This window comes from Homalodisca vitripennis, chromosome 3 (genome assembly GCF_021130785.1).
Source record: "Homalodisca vitripennis isolate AUS2020 chromosome 3, UT_GWSS_2.1, whole genome shotgun sequence".
NCBI classification, from domain to species: Eukaryota; Metazoa; Arthropoda; class Insecta; order Hemiptera; family Cicadellidae; genus Homalodisca; species Homalodisca vitripennis.
In genome coordinates this window covers 61024229-61046409 of record NC_060209.1, presented here as the reverse complement: position 1 = coordinate 61046409, position 22181 = coordinate 61024229, and the positions used below count along the sequence as shown (strand labels likewise).

The window sequence follows — 22181 nt, the reverse complement described above, 5'->3', positions numbered from 1 at the left end:
AACGATTGAGCCAATGACGAATTAAAAAAAACGTCTAATGCATTAAAAACTTTTTAATCACTAATTAACAGTGTCTTACGGAAAAAACAAAGAAGTATACATGGTCTCAACAATCCTTTCTCTCACAAACTACAGTGCGAAAACAAGACTTCTATAGTGCAAATGATTATTTTGGAATGTTGCAAAAACTCAATAAGGATTTCCCCTTTATATCGGAAGTAGCTGATTTTCCCCTAGGCAGTTTCTTACTCCTACGTAGCCTGTGCATGTATAGTGTATTCATCGTGGCAAGACAAACTCTACTATGGCACTGGACATATTTTAGGCCAAAGGTAGATTAAAGAACCGGAAGTAGGCGTTTTTTTATCGAATTAGATTATCGAGATCTACGTACGTGCATAGTTTTTTGATAGGTGCAATAAGGCAAACTTAACTGAGACGTTGGAAGTATAATTAATTTGAACCAGGAAGGCTCATATACGTACAAGTATAAGAGTATACTCTTATAAATGATCAACACAATAAAAAACTCACGATAAAACTCTGACACTCTAAGCAATAAACACTTAAGCAAAGTTGAGATACTACTGAAGTACGCCTACTTACGTTTGACGAATTTTATAGGATTACATCATTTTACGTCATAAGTGGTTTTATTAAAGTAATGTAAGGACTTTGATTTTAAATATTGTGTGAGAAGCCGTGGACAACAGCTAGTTCCAGATAAAAAAAATGGTCTGACCCCAAAATAGATTGCACTACTAACCCGTTCTTGTGATTTTGCTTAGGTATCCTCAATATCCGAAGACTCTCAACGGTATTGCAAGTATTGCTGCATCGTTTGTGTGTACTTGAAATTGCTCGTCTTCTTATTTCTTGACAATAGAGGGATTGTGAAGGAAACAGGGGTTTCTGGACATTTGCTATTGTTGTTGACACAAACAATCAGCAACACTACATTTAGATATGCCTCTTCTTCGTGCCAATAAATAACAACACCAACACGTAATTACAATCTGATTAAACAAACAAATCATACCAGAGCGTAATGGCACGCATAAGTCAGGAAACCTAACGACCATGCTGTGTGTCAACTCCATGCACGCTGACTCTAAAAACATGCACTTAGTGCACTTAAATTAGAAGTCTTATTTATAGGCCACGATGCTCGGACGCTGCTACAGACATCTTTGTACGATGCATCAAGCGGCGTATCGTTGTACGATAAACTGCACGTGATCCGCTAAAGCGCCACGCTAAATTAAACACGTGTTTATATCAGTGCAAAGTTAATAATAGCACGTTATTTAGCGCGCGCTGAGCGAGGGTAAAGTTACAGTGGGTAATCGCGGAGCTGGTAAAGTGCGGGGTCAGGGAGGGGAGGTGGCGTGCACTCAGTTAACTTGGCTACTTTTTCAGGTACTGCTTTAAAATTAAAGGTTCCAGGATCTAGTGATTGAACTGGAATCTGGAGTCAAAACGATTGTCTCCAGATAACGAGGGTTTCTTTTAAAGCGCTGTTTATTTTTGTTGCTTTTTTATTTTTTGTTAACCTTTTATAATTTGTCAGTTACAGCCCTAAATGACGCGTTTTCAAAAAGCAAGCATAACTATACGATCTTATTGTATTACTACATGAGGAATTCTAAGAATAACGTAGTCATTTTGGGGACGTTTGTACCCCAGCTCAAGTAACAAAAGAAAATAACGAAATAATTATTTATTTATTATTCTTTTATTCACACCTGACAATGGCATCTTTGATGTCGAAAGGCCTTGTGTGAAAATATTAAAAGTATTGGATAATTGTGATTTTTTTCTTTTTCCAATAGCTCCTCCTTCAACGAAATGATTGTTTATATAATATACGTGTGTTATGGATTCGATAGTGGCATGGTTTTGATCAAATATAACGCAAAGAAATTGCAATTTTTTAAAATTTTAAATAAACGTAATACCATTTAGTCAAATTACATATATTCTACATAACACAGACAAATGTGTCTCTATCTTCAGCAGTGCCTCTGGTTTCCAAGATGGTTCCAGATACACATTTACATGTTTAAAACTTCTCTTGGTTTCAACAAAAATAGAGGTTAGATAAACACGCTAGGGGTACACCAGGCCACATATCGTGTAACAAGCTTCACTGAGGTTCCATGCAACAATCCAAGTCTATAAATCATTTCATGCGGAAATGTTCTGCGGACAGACAGACAGAAACGACATTTTTATATCCTCCGGGCAGATAGAAGGGATATTCTATCAACCTGTGTAATAGGCTTCGCTAACGCTCAGCAAAAAAAACAAAAAACAAAAAAGAGATGGCCATTGTACTACCATAATAATAGAAGTTCTGTTAGTTATACATATGAAACAATTGTATGTACCACTTTGTCTCTTAATATATTTAGAAAAAGTACACAACATAAAGTCGCTAAAAACTGAAGCTAAGATTTACATTTACTCCAATCCAAGGGAACCTCATACATTTTATAGCGAATCATTATTGATGACCAGGGAGTGAAAATCGTGTCATCGTCTGTCTTTCCGTGCTATATCTCTTCATAGAAATGCTCTAGACATTTAAAACTTTCGGAATAGGTCCAATGAAGAACTATTTTTATGTCAAGAGGTCAAAGGACATCAAAGTTTCAAGGGTCTTCGTAAGAAATTACGTGTAATGTTTTTTAACGTTGTGTCGAATCCTTCCATAATCCGTTGTATCGGCCTGTTTCAATTATTGGGTAACAACTGGTGTTTTATATAACGAAAACAGTTTGTTCCCCTTTGTTTGTAAACAAGGCTGTTACAGGGTGACGTCCGGCGCACGATAATCGCGATGAGTCGAGATCGAAGAGGCTGATACTGTCGGGCAACGAACGCTGGTTGGACGAGAATCGCTCGTATTGTATTGACGTCAGAAGTGTTATGCTCTTTTGTGATTCGGCCCACAAAACACTTGGAAATTTTCCCAAGCCAGAAGTGTTATTTTAAACCCGTAAAGAGGTGTATCTCCATAGAACATTTCGATAACTTATTGCGTGGTGCAATTCATTGGAATATCTTGGAATACATTGCAATACGCGGTAATGCTAATGGATAACATTCAATACAATTAGTTTTCTATCTATACCTACACAGTGAGCCCCACGAAGAGGTTTACACAAGCTTCCTTGACATACTAAGTTATGTGCAGGTCATTTTGAAACTCTACACACTTCTCAATTAGAACACCAAGAACAATAGTATGGAAAAGTATCTATGTTCGTAGAACATTGCCGGTTTGCAGTGTTCAATCTTCAAAAGTACTGAACTACATAAAAATATGAACATTTTAGTAGTCAAGTAATTAACGGTAGCTGCAAACTCAATTTGCAAAACATTTTAGAAGCTTTTAAAATAGTGCAATTGGTTTTTAAATCAAATTACATTTGTTAGCAAAGATTAATTAAATACTGTCTTTTAAAATATTAAATTGAATACAGACAAGTAAATATTGTGTAACCATTGCACATTTAAAATAGTATTTAGACAAATGTTATAATCAGGTCAAACAAACATATATATATATATATATATATATATATATATATATATATATTGCCTATATTTGTTTGTATATATACATATATATTCATAAAAGAACAATTTTCTTATTAACAGTACTATTTAAATAATATATAATTAAAAATGTAATTTTTACAGTTATTAACCATTAAGAAGTCATTTTCCGGGTCTATAACAGCTTTAAAGTATAATTGTTTTTATTAAAAATAAATAAATTACTGCACTTTCAAATGCCTCTTTGAAGAAACAATTGTGTGACCATTCCACAGGAGTTTCATGCATTTAGGAACATTTTATAATCAGGTCAAAATATTTATAACAAATTATTCTCTTATCATAACTATCTATTCTTAAAAAATTGATTTTTATTAAATAAAAATTTAAATACGTATAATTTTTAAATGATATATAGTTTGAAAACGTAAGTTTAAACGTATTAATCATTAAGAAAATGCCATTTTCTGGATATATAACTCATGAAACTAAAAATATTCACATTTTCCTACTTTTATACAAGGTAAAACTCCAAAATGATAGCGTTAGGAACGGGACAGCAGACTGTTTCGTTGCAACTGCTAAACACAGGAAACGCGCATGCGCCCTAGCGGTCAGAGCGTGTGATACGGACATATGGACAACCTTAACAATTAGGTTAATAGACGATCGTGGCAACACCGCCCTCACTGAGGGTTGTTGCAATATGAGGCTAGTTCCGATATTTGTTATCGATATCAATATCAAGCTTGGATATCGATACACCGATATTATTGAATCCAAATATCGATATCCTTAATATCGACCGATATCGATAAATAAGGAAAGGGGAATGATTAAATTGGTGTATATAACCTTTTATTGTATGAGAGTGCGTAACTAGTATAATCAAAGATACAACTTACGAGTTCATTTCCAAAATAATGTTTTTAATACAAGTACAACTTAATACATTAAAAAATGCAATTATTTAAGGATAAAAAAAGAAATTCCTTAAATAATTCTATTTAACATTTTCTAACTAAGAATCATTTGAAGCACAATTATTAAAAAACATTTGCCAAAATATGAATAAAAATTACAATTTTAAATTTCAATATAAATCTATAAGAATCTAAACTGGGTTTTACGAACAACACTTTCATTTTTTTAAAAGCAACTATATTATATATGCTTAACTGAACCAAGCATCGTCTGGTTACTTTTTACTTAATCTGCAAAGTTAATTTCTTTGCTGGCGTTGCATTTAACAACTGAACAAAGCAAGTTGTTTGAGTTTTGCTTTCGTAAAACGAATAAAGCCAAAATAATAAATAATTACAACTTTTCATTCAACATTATATCAAAACCCCGATATTTGTATGTTTCTTCCGATATCACGATAATATCGGATAACTTATATCGATATCAATATAGGATATATCGAAACGATAATATCGATATATATTGATATCGATAATATCGCAACATCCCTAGCCCTCAGTAGTCTGGCGGTTTGCGTGTTCGAACGAGTGGGTGCCGCCGGTCGCGATAAATCTCTTATATAACATCTCTTACCTGATGTTATTCTTCCCTGTATGTTCTTCACGCCAGCGTCTAAGATTCTGGCCACGGTTCTTTCTCCTCTTTGCACTCAGTGGCAGACGTTGCTTCTTTGTTAGTCTTGGATTTGGCATTTTGTAACTATATCGAACTTGTAAACACGAGTGATACACCAACACTGAAAGGCCATACGTTATAACCTAGCGAAAGCGGGTGAGGGGATATATCCAGCAGGTAGTGGTGGGAGAGTAGCCTACAGTTTCCGGTTGTAGCCGCCACGCGCGCCACCTGACAGAGCGTTGAATAGCGCTTGCAGACCTTTCATGTCTGCCTTATTGTACCTTAACTTCAGAACTTTTTAATAAACCGTTTGCAGTTTTACGCTTACTATATTCCAATCTACGAATGTCTGTATTCAATTCTTTAATAAAAATCAAGTTTTTATTTTATGAAGCGTTGAAAATACCCTTCATTAAAAATCTTTCCACCTGATGTGCAGATTAAGTTGAATCGAAATTGAAATTTAAAAAACTAATGCACGTATACAAATATTTAGTTACTTAAATGACGTCAATATGTTTGCAATAGCTCAATAAATGAGCCTTCAATGAGGCAGATTCAAAACCTTTGCATCAGCGTTCACCAGAGTGGTAGAGCGCAGCCTTAACAATTAGGTTAATAGACGATCGTGGCAACACCGTCCTCGGTAGACTGGCGGTTTGCGTGTTCGAACGAGTGGGTGCCGCCGGCCGCGATAAATTAACAAATCCTGCTCAATTAAATCTGTATTAAAAATTAAAAGTTGCGGTTGACAACATAACACGCCCCAAGATAGAGACCGATCTCCTTTACGTATCTAATGCTGAGTTTCTTTTTAACTTCCAGGTCAAGAATAAAAATTAAGATATTAATAACAACCTTCTTTTAAATAACTCTAAAATTCGAAAACTATACATTCCAAAATAGTAGACTTGTACATATTTTGTTGTAAAGGTTTTTTATTAGTTGGATCACATGTTTCCGAGATGTGAATTTACAAAGTTGCAGTTTGGTCGATGAGCGCCAAAAACCGGGTATCTAAATCTTTTTATTCGAAAGTAGGGATCACGTAATTCATGAAACGACATATATGCCACTGTGTATAGGCATAAGTAAGTTGTTGATCTATTCACTGATAAATCACTATTGAAGTTATATTTTATAACGATGTATACTTTTAAAACATAACATTGTTTAAAATGTAGTAGTATTTAACCAAACGATACCTTCTTACATTGGGTCAAACTTGATGAGCACACAACAGCTTTTTTTAACAAAAGTTCCACAATTCCATGTTTCTATGTGTTGTGGTTATATTCAAAATGTATAACATACCTCAAACAAACGATTCTTGACTTGATGCATATGTAGTCGTCTATCGTAAGTTGTTTGTAAAACTTGTTAAATTGAAAACAAGACTTCCGGATCGTGCTTGTAAGACTCCGGACCCTGCTTGTGTTCATACATTACATTAATTGAATTACGTCAATAAAACTAGTCACTGTAGCAACTCTTAAAAATTTATTACTTGGTACAACATAGTGTATGATTAACTACCCGATTTAAAAAAAATGGCGCGAGACGATACTTTTCGTTTGAATGTGCCAAATTGATCAGAAATTATCATTATGAGATGAAAACAGTCGAATGAGTGCGTACAAGTTTTAATGGCACGGAAGTGATTTAGTTCAAGAGTTTAGTGTGTTATACGAGCGGCAAAAGCGTTACCCTTTCTATCCTGTTTACGGTTTTTATTGTTGACAACTGCGGCCACAAAAACATAGTCTCTAAAGTCCCACAGGAATACTGTTAATAGCGCGAATCGACGGCCAGACCTAGGAACTACCGTTGACGTGTCGTAGTTGTTAACCTCAGTGAGGATTGTCTATGGCGTGATAATCTCGATGTTATCAGAGACCCTTGTAACAGGTGCCACACCACATGTCGCAACAGGCTATACTGAGGCTGCATGCAAAATGGCAACTGTAGGTCACATGTGTTACTATGGCTCACATGATTGTGCTCAGTTTGTTTGTTTACGAACTTTTTTATTCTATATTTTTCTCGTTAATATCCAGAGGACCAATGTAATAATGTTCACTAACGATCAAATACTATGCACTATCATCGAATTCGATGATGCCAATAAAGAAATGAAGCTTCCTGCAAAATCAAAGTCTGTATTTCTGTTAGTTTTCGAGTCATCGTGCGGACAGACAGACAGACAGAAATATCATCTTTCCAGCCCCTCAAGTGATATATTTCGCTAAGCTACGAGCCAATTAACTGTTTGTTACCCCTGTACGATTTTTTTCAGAGAACTACGCTGCCGTTCATAATTCAATAGAATACTAGATAGTGGCAGACAACAAATCAAAAAAATTCTTGAAAACAAAATTTAATCAGCAATTTTTTTTGTAAAATGTAACTTTAATATGAAAAAAAGATTAAACTTAATTTGGTTGTGTCTCATAGTCCGACAGTTTGCTCTGGCTATTAGGCTAGTGTTTTTGTATTCAGCGTACAAACAATGTAAATGCGCATAATGTAATGGGCTGATGTTTTGGGGAACGGCCCCAGTTAACTCTGTTGGGAGAGTTTTTAAATTGCAAAAAAAAACTGTTAAGAGTGATGTGTGGCTTGGGTAGTCGTGACAGTTGTCGGACAGTGTTCAGTAATGAAAACATTTTTACTTTGCCTTCGCTCTTTATATTTTATGTCTCAATGTATAATTAAAAAATCTGCAATATTTCCCTATATATATATATATATATATATATAATCATCTGTATTCCACCAGAAACAGAAATACACTCATCATTACGCACCACCACAGCAACATCATCAAAAGATCCATGCCATATGTTGGTCCCAATATATTCAATTTTCTGCCGCATAGGCTGAAAGCTTCTTCAACTGAGGCATCCATTAAAAAGAATTTAAAGCAGTAATTGTTAAAACATGCGAGCTCGTCCATGTTTCTCTGTGGACGAGCTGTTGGACGGAGCTCCTTAGCCTGGGCTATTAACAGATGCGTGATTGTCTATCGATTTCAGTTTTAATGACAATGATTGTATAATAGCAATATACTACTACTACTATATAATACATAGTTTTGACATTATATAATAAAAACTATTTAATGACTATGCTCTATGCATGCACATGTCTTTGAACAAGAAATATTTAGAATTTGTAAAACAACACTGACACAAAACTGAGAATAAAGATACAAATATGCAAGCATTACTTTTATTATGATTGTTACAAATACGTAAAGTTCGTGCCATGTACTGGTAAAATTTAACTGGTATCAATAAAACCCGCTTTTGATTATAAATTACTTATAAAATTTGTAAAGCTTTCACGCTGTATCCTAAACTTCATAATTTTTACAGACTATTTACAGTAAAAAAACCTTGCAACTTTAACTAAGTACAAGGTTACTTGCAGTAGCGTAGCCAGAAATTTCGTTCGGGGGGGGGGTCCGAAACCGGGATCCGGGGGACGCTTTGTGTGTTACTTGCCAATGAGTTCACTGGTAAAAGGTAAAAATATGGAGCTTTAGTAACTATGCCTTATAGAAAGTGGAAAGATGCAATAGGCAAATTCAACTCTCACAGCAACTCTAGTACCACAAATTTTTCTTGTATAGCTACAGAAACTTTACGAAGTTCGATTCCGGCCGAGTAGAAGGCACCAATGTGATGTTGCATTCACTGAATAAGAAAGAAGAAGAACAAAAACAGAGCTTCACTCAAGTGTATAATTGACACAACTATATTCTGTGGAGAAAATGAAATACCCCTTCGGGGACATTGGGCTACTGACGGCCGAAAACCCTTTAGAAAAGGTGGGCAATTTTCAAGCGTTGCTCGGGTACAGATCAAAATTAAGTGTCGGAAAATGCACCGGAAAAAAACTCTACTGATTAGAAGTTGCTTTGGGATTTCACTGATAGAGGTATTTATGAATGAGTTATAATGACAATTTTTTGTATCATTACACTGTAGACGAGAACATAATTATCGGAAAAAATCACTTTTGGTCGGAAATAAAATACACATGAAAAACTCTAATGATTAGAACTTCAACTACTTCGGACTTCATTTATTGAGGTAAACGTGATATTTTTGATTGAGTTAGGGCGACGATTTTTTGTTATCATTAAAACTGTATTCGACTAACTATAATATATATATATATATATTATATATATATATATATATATATATATATATATATATATATATATATATATATATATCGAGAAAAAAATCACTTCCGGTCGGTAAATACCAAAGAAAAGCTCTCTACAGATTCAAGTTTGTTAAAACGATTTTGGATTTCACTGATTGAGTGGTTGAGGTAAAAGTAGTACTTATAATTATGTTACGACATTGATTTTAGGTATTAATTCAACGGCCGACTAATAAATATATAACTACAAGAAAGAAAAACAAAAATGATCACTTCCGATCAGAAAATATACAAAGGAAAATGAAATAATACCTCAGTCAGTGAAATCCAAAGTAGTCGGAACTTCTTATCACTTCTCATTATCCGACCGGAAGTGATTTTTTCAATATTTTCTTCGATAATTATGTAGTTATTAGTCGGCAATCAATTGATACCCAAAATCAATGTTCTAACATAATTTCTAAGTACCACTTTTATATCAACGACTCAACCAGTGAAATCCAAAATCGTCAAAATTTGAATCTGTAGAGCTTTTATTCGGTATTTTCCGTCCGGAAGTGATTTTTTTTTTGTTTTTTTTTCTCGATAATTATATGTATTAGTCGGCGTTGAATTAATACCTAAAATCAACGTCCTAACATAATTCTAAGTACCAATTTTACCTCAACCAGTGAAATCCAAAATCGTCAAAACTTGAATCTGTAGAGAGCTTTTCTTCAGTATTTTCCGTCCGGAAGTGATTTTATTGTTTTGTTTCTCGATAATTATATATGTATTAGTCGGCGTTGAATTAATACCTAAAATCAACGTCCTAACATAATTCTAAGTACCACTTTTACCTCAACCACTCAACCAGTGAAATCCAAAAATCATCAAAACTTGAATCTGTAGAGAGCTTTTATTCGGTTTTTACCGAACGGAATTTTTTTTCTCGATAATTATATAGGTACAGTGTACAGTTTTAATGGTAACAAAAATCGTCGTCATAACTCAACCGAAAACACCACGTTTACCTCAATCACTGAAGTCCAAATTAGCTGAAGTTCTAATCAGTAGAGTTTTTCAAGTGTATTTTCCGACCAACACTGATTTTTTTATTTTGTTCGATAATTATATACACGTCTATAGTTTAATGACACCTAAAATTCAACGTCGTAACTTAATTCTAATCGGTCATTTTACGTCCCCAAGACGAATTTGAACGAAGTGGTCGCTAATTTAGACTGTTCGCCGTGTTACGGTTCAGGTTACTTTGCCACGTCACGTGACCGCGCCCTATAGAAATACCGTGATTACACTACACTATCCGAAAAGCCGAGCCCAAAAGTATCGTTTGATACTTTATGATTTAAACGAAAGGACAATTATATTTTTAACAACGGTCACTTTCATCAATTAAATCAATCAATTTAATGTTTGTAGACAAGAGTAATGATAACTCTCCTTTTTTCTCCTGCTCCATGCTTCATTTTTTTATGTCTTAAAATTTCGGGGGAGGTCCGGACCCCCTTGGACCCCCCCTTCGCTACGCCACTGGTTACTTGGTTTAAATACTTGTTTAAAAATATTTGTTTGCTGTGTCCATTTTACCATGTAACTTTTGCTAAATAAATTTACGCTTCTGTGTATAAACCTGAGCAAATATTTACAACGAGGTTTTAATAAACATTGCCTATATTATTCATTTGATATTGTTTGTTTATAGCTCAGTGACAGCAGTTTCATTACAACAGGTCAAGGTGGTAGGCTGTAATTACGTCACAGGATTGGGCCACAATTGAAGGGGGTGGGAAGGGGAAGGAACAGATCGATAAACTACGAAGCAAATAAATGCACCGCGAGGGCGACGGCGGGAGCGGCGCGGCGTACACACCCTTCAGCCCTTGCCTTCCGTGCCACACTTAACTCGTGTTATATTCTAGCCCTGAAGCAGAGATTACTCGCATTTACTGAGTTCCTAATTGAACAGTTCATTGAGCAAACTGTGTAACAATGACTGAGTTAAGTTACAAGCAAACTTTAAAGTCTACAGATACCATCTTTCTTGAGATATCTTCCTGATAGCTAGGCTACTTGTGTAATCAGTTTTAACATATTTGTTTGTTCTGAAATTTTATCGTTGTCATTATGATTACCCATATAAAAATGTATAAAAAGTTGAGCCAAATCACACGAGTGACAATCACCATATATGATGCCTATATAGGACATATACCTTGCCACATTATATATTCAGATTTTTGTTCATGGAAGTGGGTTACATAGTGATGTTGTATGTGTTGGTTTACTTAGGATACACGAGTTAATATGTCAAAGGTTTGAATCTTTTATGGGTGTATTCCGTTTTCAAATTTAATTGTCTGCTATTTCCTTGTTGCAGTCATGGTTACCAATAAGGCCAATGTAAAAATATTCCCTAAAAATCCCCTAAACATTTCCTAAAAGAAAGCGTAAGAGGCGTGTTCCGAAAGTAAGTACCGTTAAAAAACAAGTGAAACAATTTGTTCAACAAAATTTTACTTCTACATGAATGCCCAAACCTTAAACTAGTTTTCGACATAGCTTCAATCGATGTTCAAACCCTTGTCGTAGCGGGTGATCAATTTGTCTATACCCCCTTCGTAAAAGGTTCCGGCCAACGAATGTAGCCACTACTCCATCGTCGGTTTCAAAGCTACAGCGCAGCGGCAGTAGAATGAAACGGTACTTACTTTCTGAACACGCCTCGTATAACGTATCTGATGGCCACACTTGCTGCTTTTGTCTGTACCCTAAGTATTATTTTTCGGTAGTAAAGTATATGAACTTCCAATCCTTGTTCGCTCTATCAAATTACTTCGGTATATTCTAGCAATACATATTTTATACGCTATATTAATCCAGGGCCTAGTATCAAGGGCTGCACCATTTTGCCTGCCGGCGTGACCCCCTGGTCACGTGACCGCATACGTCACGAACCTGACGTCTGCCGCGTCTACCCGCTTGCCACTATGGGAGCGTTACGGTTTGCACGCTATTACACATCAGTAGAATAATGTAATTAAGGACATCCTTATATATTCTTAAACTGTGTGATCTGCCGAAACTAGCAGTATAAATATATTTCAGTTTATATCGATTTGAAAATTGTACAACCACAAAAAGGCGTGTTTGAACTCCGTAATGCAATACATTTAAAGTTTATAAGCGTTATTTTTTTGGTTAAAAACAAACTTAGCGGCAAAGTTGTAGTAAATTAGTTTATCTATAAGTTTCATTGGTAGAATTGGAATAAAATATTATTAATATTCCCTTAGGCTTTTCTATACAAATGAATAATAGAATAATTTTTGGAAAGAAATAATATCCGTCGAATCTACTTTTTTTCAATTTGCACACATCTTATTGATTAATAATTATTTAAATAACTTTATGGATATGTATTTGAAAATATTTTGTGACTTACCTTAGGCAATGTAAATGTCTAGTAGAACTGTCTAATCGTTCAATTGCGTTTTTACGAACACGTCGTTTTTCTATCCGTTCATTGCGTACATCGTCATCGTAATTACTGATAGTGGGAAGTTTTATTGACGGAACAACAAAGGGCTTTAATAACAATTTCTGAGGCAGCCCTAATAAGCGATTTTTCATGTCATCAATGTAGTCAGATGGTGCAAAATGATCACTACACACATAGGCATACTTACAATTTACCGCGTCTCCTCTTTTACACTTTGATAACCAAATTTTACAAGTCTCACTGTCTTTTGGAAACTTATGGTACACTACTCGCTGTTCACTTCCTTTAGTCTTTTTAGAGTTATTTAGACAAGTAGCCACAGCACAACAACTCATTTTGACACTGCATAAATAAACTAAATCCACATCAGATCACTGAGGATCAACCTCAATTAAATCACTTCGGCATGTGCAGCAGCGTGTAAACGACAGTGCGCCAATGTAACACATGTTCAACGCCAACACGGCAAGTCCCTGCAAGTTGCAACGCGGTGCAGGCGCGGTGGCGGTATCTGGCCTGATCAGGCCAGCGACGTCACGGCACCCCCCCTTCCACCACACCGCCTGCCGTGGCGGCACCGCGCTGAGAACAGTGAAAACCGGGCGCGATGTCCCCTCGTGGATTTTCTGTCATACAAATTGCATTTAGTGTCTTATGTATTGCTTTGTGATTCCATTTCCTATGGTCTCTGTGTTCACTTGTTTCCTGCATTATAGTAGTCACAAAACGTTGAAAGTCCAGAATGGTGTAGCTTAAATAACACAAAGAACTACCTCATTTTAGGTGGTAGTATAGCACCTCCTACTAAACTGTCAAAGGTATATTGAAATGACTTGGTGCAACATTCATAACTGCGCGATTTTTATTGTAACTTAAATCGATGTTATACGCGTACTAAAGAGGTTCAAGATTACACCTCAATCATCGATCCGAACACGTCAGTAAATGTTTTCTAAGAAGAAATATTCTCTTAACTTACTTACCTCATAAAAGAGATTTTCAAAATACGATCAAATCCGTGTGGTTCATGCCTTCAAGGTTCCTCTTGTTTGGAAAATATGAACCTTTTCAGATTATTCTACAGTGTAATCATTAAGTAATCCTAAAACAACTTCTCAGTTGGTTTCCTCTCATCAAAATAATAAAAAAAGTTCATATAAACATATATGTCCGGAACGTTTTGTTAGCAAACTACCCTGACCGAAATATTTCGTCCGATTTTCTGGGAAAAGACGGAAATAAAGCGAAACTGGTGTTTCTATGGCGTAAAATATTTTCTATTTACGAAGAACGTTCATTTAATAAACGTATATCGCAATTTATGTCTTATTTTTCGTTTGTGTTGAATCAAACATTAATTTTTAAACTTTGTGTTTGTTTATTATTGGATTAATGGCCTATTTTACATCATCCTCTTCAAACTTAAACTCTCTACAAGTTTTGGTGAAATAGTTTACGTATTTATTACCCATTTAATGAAGTTAATGTACTTCAAATCTAAACAAAGCATGTTTTTCGAGACAGAATTTTGCAAATTTTGTCTTATATCTCAGATATGGGTGGTCTTGCAGGTCTGTAATGTATTGTATGCAATTATTTAGTTAATTTTACATACAATCCGCTAAATGTAACACCTAACTTTACGCTATAAAACATCAGTTTCGCTCAAAGAAGTACACTTGAGAAGTTTGCCGGGTCACTCTGTTCACTAATACTTGTAAATGTATCAGTCTATCGCACAATGCAATCCAGTCCAATCTTAATCCTACCATTAAACTTAAATAAATGTTATATAGTATACAGGCTGCAAATTAACTTGGGTGTCCCAGACTGAGACAAACAGTGTTCAGTACTTATTCAGGAAAATAGTGAGGACGTATTTGGATGTACTATGTATGATACTAATGTACTTACTGAGGCTGCAAATTAACTTGGGTGTCCCAGACTGAGACAAACAGTGTTCAGTACTTATTCAGGAAAATAGTGAGGACGTATTTGGATGTACTATGTATGATACTAATGTACTTACTGAGGCTGCAAATTAACTTGGGTGTCCCAGACTGAGACAAACAGTGTTCAGTACTTATTCAGGAAAATAGTGAGGACGTATTTGGATGTACTATGTATGATACTAATGTACTTACTGAGGCTGCAAATTAACTTGGGTGTCCCAGACTGAGACAAACAGTGTTCAGTACTTAATCAGGAAAATAGTGAGGACGTATTTGGATGTACTATGTATGATACTAATGTACTTACTGAGCTTTCTGTTGATGGAAGTCGAATATGGTTAAGTTTGTGAGAAAATCCCACGAACTTTTGAGACGTCCATTACACCTCAGACTAACTAATCTTAAATCGAGAATAAGGCTTTTCAATTAAGTTGTAGTACTTAACATGCAAGTTTCTTAAACAGCTGTTCTCTTACCTTACGTAATGTTCTTCAAGCCAGCGTTTAAAATTAGCACGAACTTGATCTCTTAAATTTACATTATCCGTCGAGTGTTCTTCTACGTTATCCGTCGAGTGTTCTTCTACACTATCTGTCGAGTATTCTTCTTTATGATCCGTCGAGTGTTCTTCTACATTGTCCCTCGGGTGTTCTTCTACAGTGTCAGTCGGGTGTTCTTCTACATTATCTGTCGAGTGTTCTTCAACTGGTCTGTTCAATCGACGACGATTAAAGATCATTTGTGCCTTTCGTGTACGTCGACCAATATTACTTCCACTCCGACGTGGCATTTTTCTGTAAAAACAAAATACTGTAAAATAGTACACGACAAATATTAGTTACATAACAAATGTACAATTTAATTTTTTCGATTTTTAATTTAATAAATACAAAAGGGAATCATTTTAAATAAAAAATTGTTTGAAATTAATTTGCTAGAAAAGTATATTTGTAGGTTAGGGTGGTTGTTAAGCAACACGCGTGTAAATTTGATAGAAAATTATATATATATATATATATATATATATATATATATATATATTATCACAAAGGTATACCGATATTAACTATACTGATAGTAATACAACTAATTCCTTGCACAGTATGAAATAATCAATTTAAAAATTGGACCGAGAATATCGCTCGCAGATTGCGTAATGTATTGTATATGATTGTACGTGACGCAATACATGGGTACGAGTGTACGAATGACAATAGTTAGTATTTCATCAGAAAACATAGCTCGTCAGAGTAAGAAGCTTGCGTAATGGATTGCATATGGTTGTACGTTACGCAATACATGTGTACGAGTGTACGATTGGCAATAGTTAGTATTTCATCAGAAAACATAGCTAGTCAGAGTAAGAAGCTTGCGTTATGCATTGTATATGATTGTAAGTTACGCAATTCATGTGTACGAGTATACGATTGGCAATAGTTAGTATTTCATCAGAAAACATAGCTCGTCAGAGTAAGAAGCTTGCGTAATGCATTGTATATGATTGTACGTTACGCAATACATGTGTACGAGTGTACGATTGGCAATAGTTAGTATTTCATCAGAAAACATAGCTCGTCAGAGTAAGAAGCTTGCGTAATGCATTGTATATGATTGTAAGTTACGCAATTCATGTGTACGAGTATACGATTGGCAATAGTTAGTATTTCATCAGAAAACATAGCTCGTCAGAGTAAGAAGCTTGCGTAATGCATTGTATATGATTGTACGTTACGCAATACATGTGTACGAGTGTACGATTGACAATAGTTAGTATTTCATCAGAAAACATAGCTCGTCAGAGTAAGAAGCTTGCGTAATGCATTGTATATGATTGTACGTTACGCAATACATGTGTACGACTGACAATAGTTATTATTTCATAAAAAAACATAGCTCGTTAGAGTAAGAAGCTTGCGTAATGAATTGTATATGATTGTACGTTACGCAATACATGTGTACGAGTGTACGATTGACAATAGTTAGTATTTCATCAGAAAACATAGCTCGTTAGAGTAAGAAGCTTGCGTAATGAATTGTATATGATTGTAAGTTACGCAATACATGTGTACGAGTGTACGATTGACAATAGTTAGTATTTCATCAGAAAACATAGCTCGTCAGAGTAAGAAGCTTGCGTAATGCATTGTATATGATTGTACGTTACGCAATACATGTGTACGACTGACAATAGTTATTATTTCATAAAAAAACATAGCTCGTTAGAGTAAGAAGCTTGCGTAATGAATTGTATATGATTGTACGTTACGCAATACATGTGTACGACTGACAATAGTTAGTATTTCATCAGAAAACATAGCTCGTTAGAGTAATAAGCTTGCGTAATGCATTGTATATGATTATACGTTACGCAATCATATGTACGAGTATAAGATTGACAATGGTTAGTATTTCATCAGAAAACATAGCTTGTTAGAGTATGTAGCTTGCGTAATGTCTTGTATATGATTATACGTTACGCAATATGATATGTGTACGATTGACAATAGTTAGTATTTCATCAGAAAACATGGCTAGTTAGAGTAAGAAGCTTGCGTAATGCATTGTATATGACTGTACTTTACGCAATACATATATACGAGTGTACGATTGACAATATTTACCGTAGTGTGTAGGTCTGCTATCTATGAATGTATGTGGTTACTAAGTCCCTTCAAGTAATACGTCAACAGCTAAATAATTTTGGGCATGTTAGAAATTGTAAAAATAGTAGAATTAGCTACGGTACTTCTCAAATATGGGAGAGACTGATGTACATCACTTTGTAAGTACATAACATTTGTTAATTTAAAAACATTCCAGCTATAATCCATAGGTATTTTGCTCAACAAGAAATGGCAATTTTAATTATAACTATTTAGGAACATTCTTTAACAGTTCTACTAAAATATTTTACATAATAGTTCATGGTATACAATGCTCGTGTACCTTGGGGTAAGCGTGATGTACCTTGGGCCAAGTATAAAGCAAAAGTAATGTAATAGGATTAATCACGAAGAGGCTTATTGTTACTATTTTATTATATTACTGTTGAACATGTCACTAATGTTCAAACTAAAAAAGTCAAAAACTATTGGTTTGACTTATTTCTACAAAAATCACAAAAGTATTGCTTCCATTCGTCTTCTTCTACATCCCGGCACAAAGGAAACCCAACTGCCACACAAAATGCACCTACACCGCTGGTCTCCAATATTGTCACCATCGCCTATTGAACTCTTAACAATTTTCAAAAAAAGATCCAAAAACTGAACTAATGCCTATTCACTGAACCACCCCGATGGGTTTGCTGTTCCAGTACATCTACTGGTCCACCATACAGCATCCTGTCTTTAAAATCCACACGTAGGAATAATTAGCATCGTAGGAAACGAACTGCCAACAGCATTCACAGCAGCAATCGTCACAAGGGACCCTCGTTCGGCTGATTTAACACTGCCTATTTGCTTTACACCCTTCGTAACAAGGACTGTCCTTGTATTGTGCTTAGAACAGTTTCATCCAGATTCCAAATATACTATATCAGGTGAAATAGTACCTTTTTTGTTGTGAAACGCTTTGATTATGTTGAAAAATAGTCCAACACTTGTTCTGTCGAAACTAGTCATATGGCTCCAGCTTTTGTAGCATTCGGCTTGTGGATTGACAATTGTCTTCTATGTCCTTTTAAAAACCTTCTCATCTACTCTTCACCAGCGACTTGGTCATAATTATAAATACCAGGCATTTGATTGTTATTGGCTTTAGTAAATTAAAAACTAGTTTTAGCTCTATTTTTAGACAGTCCGAATTGCATTTTTGCAAAATTTGTAATAGGCCTATAGTTAATAAGACTACTTGCTCTTCATTAGAAAATACTTCTTAGTGTTCATCTACTGATATTAAATACGCTTCGCGGTATGTCATTTTTTCTGGGTCACTATATTGACGGCCACTGAGCCTGTCTTAAAAAATCTTCATACACAGGCTTACTTTTGGGCCATGTCCTACTTCTAGACATTGTAAGTTACATACGGCCTGAATGCCTGGAAAAAAAATTAAAACGTCTTGTACCGTGAGCCAGTGGCCCAAGGTACACTGGGTGTCGCTTTCAACAAATGGCTGCCCAGACAAATATTGGTTTTATATATATATATATATATATATATATATATATATATATATATATATGACGAATGTAGCCTATGTCTATAATTAGTTTCTCCGTAATGCATTACTAGACCTTATATTTATATGAATAAGGCCTTTCTGTTTGTTGCTCACTTGTCATAAATTATAATTACGGGTATATTTGGTACAAAAAGTGTATCAATCATTACAATTGTTCAAATTGAATACTTATAATCAACTTTTTCTTTAGCTGCCACATCTCGATATGCAAGTAACCGAGTATCCCACAGCGCTATATGTATTCTCACTTCTATCAGCTGCTCCATAATTAATCATAATCGATAAAATAAGCAAACTCAATACAACTAACACAACTGAGGTTCAAACAAAACGGATAACAGTATTCAGCGACCAATAAACACACCGCGTGGTGTTGTGCTAGTCTGCTAGAAGGGTGGTACACCGCGCGGCGAGGTACTCGTGGGGCGGGTGTCTCAGGTGTCTGTAGAAGCGATGCAGTGCGCATGCGCAGCTGAAAACTTCCACGCGGACGTTGACGTTGTATGTCGGTCGGCGAGCGATTCCAACACATCCATTCACCGGCGGTGTGCGGCGTCCGTTTAATAAGCAGGTGGGCGTCTTTAACCGAGCATACAACCCATCACTCCAGTGGATCGATGGACGTGCGGCGTGAGGCGGCTTTTAATCTATTTACAAAACATAATACGGTATGCATTTTACTCACCACTGAGTATGCGATCAAGTGTGGTAGGAGAATATGTTCTGGTATTCACTTGATAACGACACTCAAACACAACTGTTAGCTGCAAAAAATATTGTCAACTCACGAAAACAATGATTTAATATTACCACACTATATAACAACGCACGCCTCTATAACTTCACTAAGCATTGAGCCACTGAGTGGATCAAAATGGTTGACGGGGTTGACCGCGAGGCCGCTAGGAAGCAGCACAAGCCAGACACGACCCCTGGCCCAAGGTACACCATGGTCTAGGAACAAAACTCTCCCCTGCGGTCTGAAATTCATTCAGCCTTCATCAATCGCGACTGCAATGAATGAGTTCAAGTGCAAAGGCAACCCCCTTCAAAACCACGAAAGAGGGTTAATGGTACTTAAACCTACTGTAAATGGCCAGGAATTTCATGTGTCTAACCACACCAAAAGCAATATGCATTAATTACTCAGTTAATTAAACCAATTACATCAGTATACCGGTCAATAATTCATTAAGTAACTTAATTGTTTTTTTCCACCGGGATCACACTGTTAAATGATGACGCAGCTAAAATAAAAATCTAGAATTTCTACAATTTATTGAAGCAACTATTTCTTAATGCAATGAAACGGGCAGGTTTAGAGCTTCATTTAGACAGTCAAGCAGGATTACGCTGAATGGAACTCACTAAATGTACACTGCGAAGATATCATCTACTTGTATGCACATCTTGTTTTCACATACGAGTAAGCGTGAAACAGTAGTAATAACAGGCGAATGTCCAGCTGGTATTTCCCTAAAATTCACTTCCATACTGAGTTATTTTGACACTCAGTAGTTTCAGAAGACTTTAATGTTTACCTATGCTGTGGAATACAGAATTGTATTTCCACCCTCAGAAGTAGAACTAAAGCAACTTGGAATTACGCACTCTCTCTAAAGATATGGTTTGAAGATAAAACAAAATTAGAAAGTAAAGACGGCATATTGAATTACACTGTGTTGGTAGATTTCAATACCTGAATACGGGCATATCGACAAGATTACACCACATCAGTAAGAGTAGGTAAATTTGGATTTTAATATTCATGCAGATTCATGCAGAATATAAATCATTATTTCATTATTTCAGATTTGCCATCCTTTTCTACATTTCAACCTAATAAGAATCATCCTTATCCCTCGCTTGAATTAGACAAATCGACAATCCCTTCTGCTGAACAACCTTCCAGAGTTTGAATATTCGTTACCATTGTTCTGGGGAATACCGTCGATGCAAAATATTGTGCGAACCTGATGTTTTCTGCTACCGGACAAAGACCAGGGATATATAAAAAAGACCAATGACCACTCCACTTGGCATTAACTACTGTATAATATCTGTCGTATATACATTGAATTAATATACAATAAACAAAGCTGCACAATGTAATTTTATAAATGCATATAAGGTAGATTATAAGGGCAATGGGCTTGTTAAAAAACATTCAGAAATCTAAAATTAAACCAATTTTAGTGGATTTATGATCTGTACCTCTTACTCGACACCTTTCACGCTATTTCAGTATAGGCCTAGGTTCAAATGGATTTGTTACAATGCGAAAGTATCGTGACCGAACCGGTATTCGAACCCGGGATCTGCGGGGAAATACTAACTACTCATAGGACAGGGATGGTCTAATATAATTAATTTAGAAAAGCTATTTAATACATTGTAAATGATAACTTTATTACTACATTTTATTAATTGATTTAAAAACAAACAGTCCAATAATTCCATTTATTTCTGCAAAGCCATTCGTTTTTAACCCTTTCAGGGCCAGGACCAAATATGAGATGTTGCAAAATTTTTTCACATATCATATCCCCTGTGACTAGTCAAAAGTGCCAGTCTAAAATTGGCGATTTTGCAGTATCTAAGATTAAAATTTATAACTTTTCATAACAATTAGAGAATGACCTAAAGGTTGCACCAAATTACTCGTATAGATGTATACTATCAACAAGAAATATATAGATGTAGTTTTAAGTAATTTAAAATTTTTAAAAAATAGTGTTTTAATAGATTAAATAAAATTTTTTTATTTTTTTATATTTTTTTTAAATAACTAAAAAAGGAAAAATAATTTTACCGTGGGAAGTTATTTTATTATATTGTACATTTAGAAAGGAACAACCATACAAAATTTTGTGTTATTTCTCTCATAAATAAATTCTTTATGACACATTTTGTATAAATACGCATAATTGTACTTCGCAACAAGTGATAAAGCAACTGTCTCTTACAATGCAAGAAACTTAAAATAAATATTCACATTATGGATTTACCGGTAAACAGATGATTGTAGGATCCATAAACAGTTTCAATACAGTTAAAAACACTATTTACCAAGAAATATTTACACAATTTATTTTGAAATTTACTTACACTTTTTCTATTTACAAATATGCTACTTACAATCCCGTAAGATCGCAAATTGTCAGTCATTGTAACTACTACACACAATGGCTAAG

General features: G+C 35.1%; 1 protein-coding gene across 2 annotated transcripts in view; it reads right to left on the bottom strand.

Annotated features, from left to right (window-relative positions):
• The window catches only part of LOC124356985, a 191458-nt gene that overhangs the window by 135951 nt on the left and 33326 nt on the right, over nt 1-22181 (bottom strand). Inside the window, exons 1-2 of one of the 2 annotated variants that reach the window (XM_046808338.1) lie at nt 19673-19898; nt 15276-15593 (exon numbers count right to left, since the gene is read on the bottom strand). In XM_046808338.1, coding sequence (XP_046664294.1) covers nt 15276-15589 — 314 coding nt within the window. In that variant the 5' untranslated portion in view covers nt 15590-15593; nt 19673-19898. Of the gene's footprint in view, nt 1-15275; nt 15594-19672; nt 19899-22181 lie in introns of those variants that run through there. The other variant, XM_046808337.1, reaches the window with a different exon arrangement.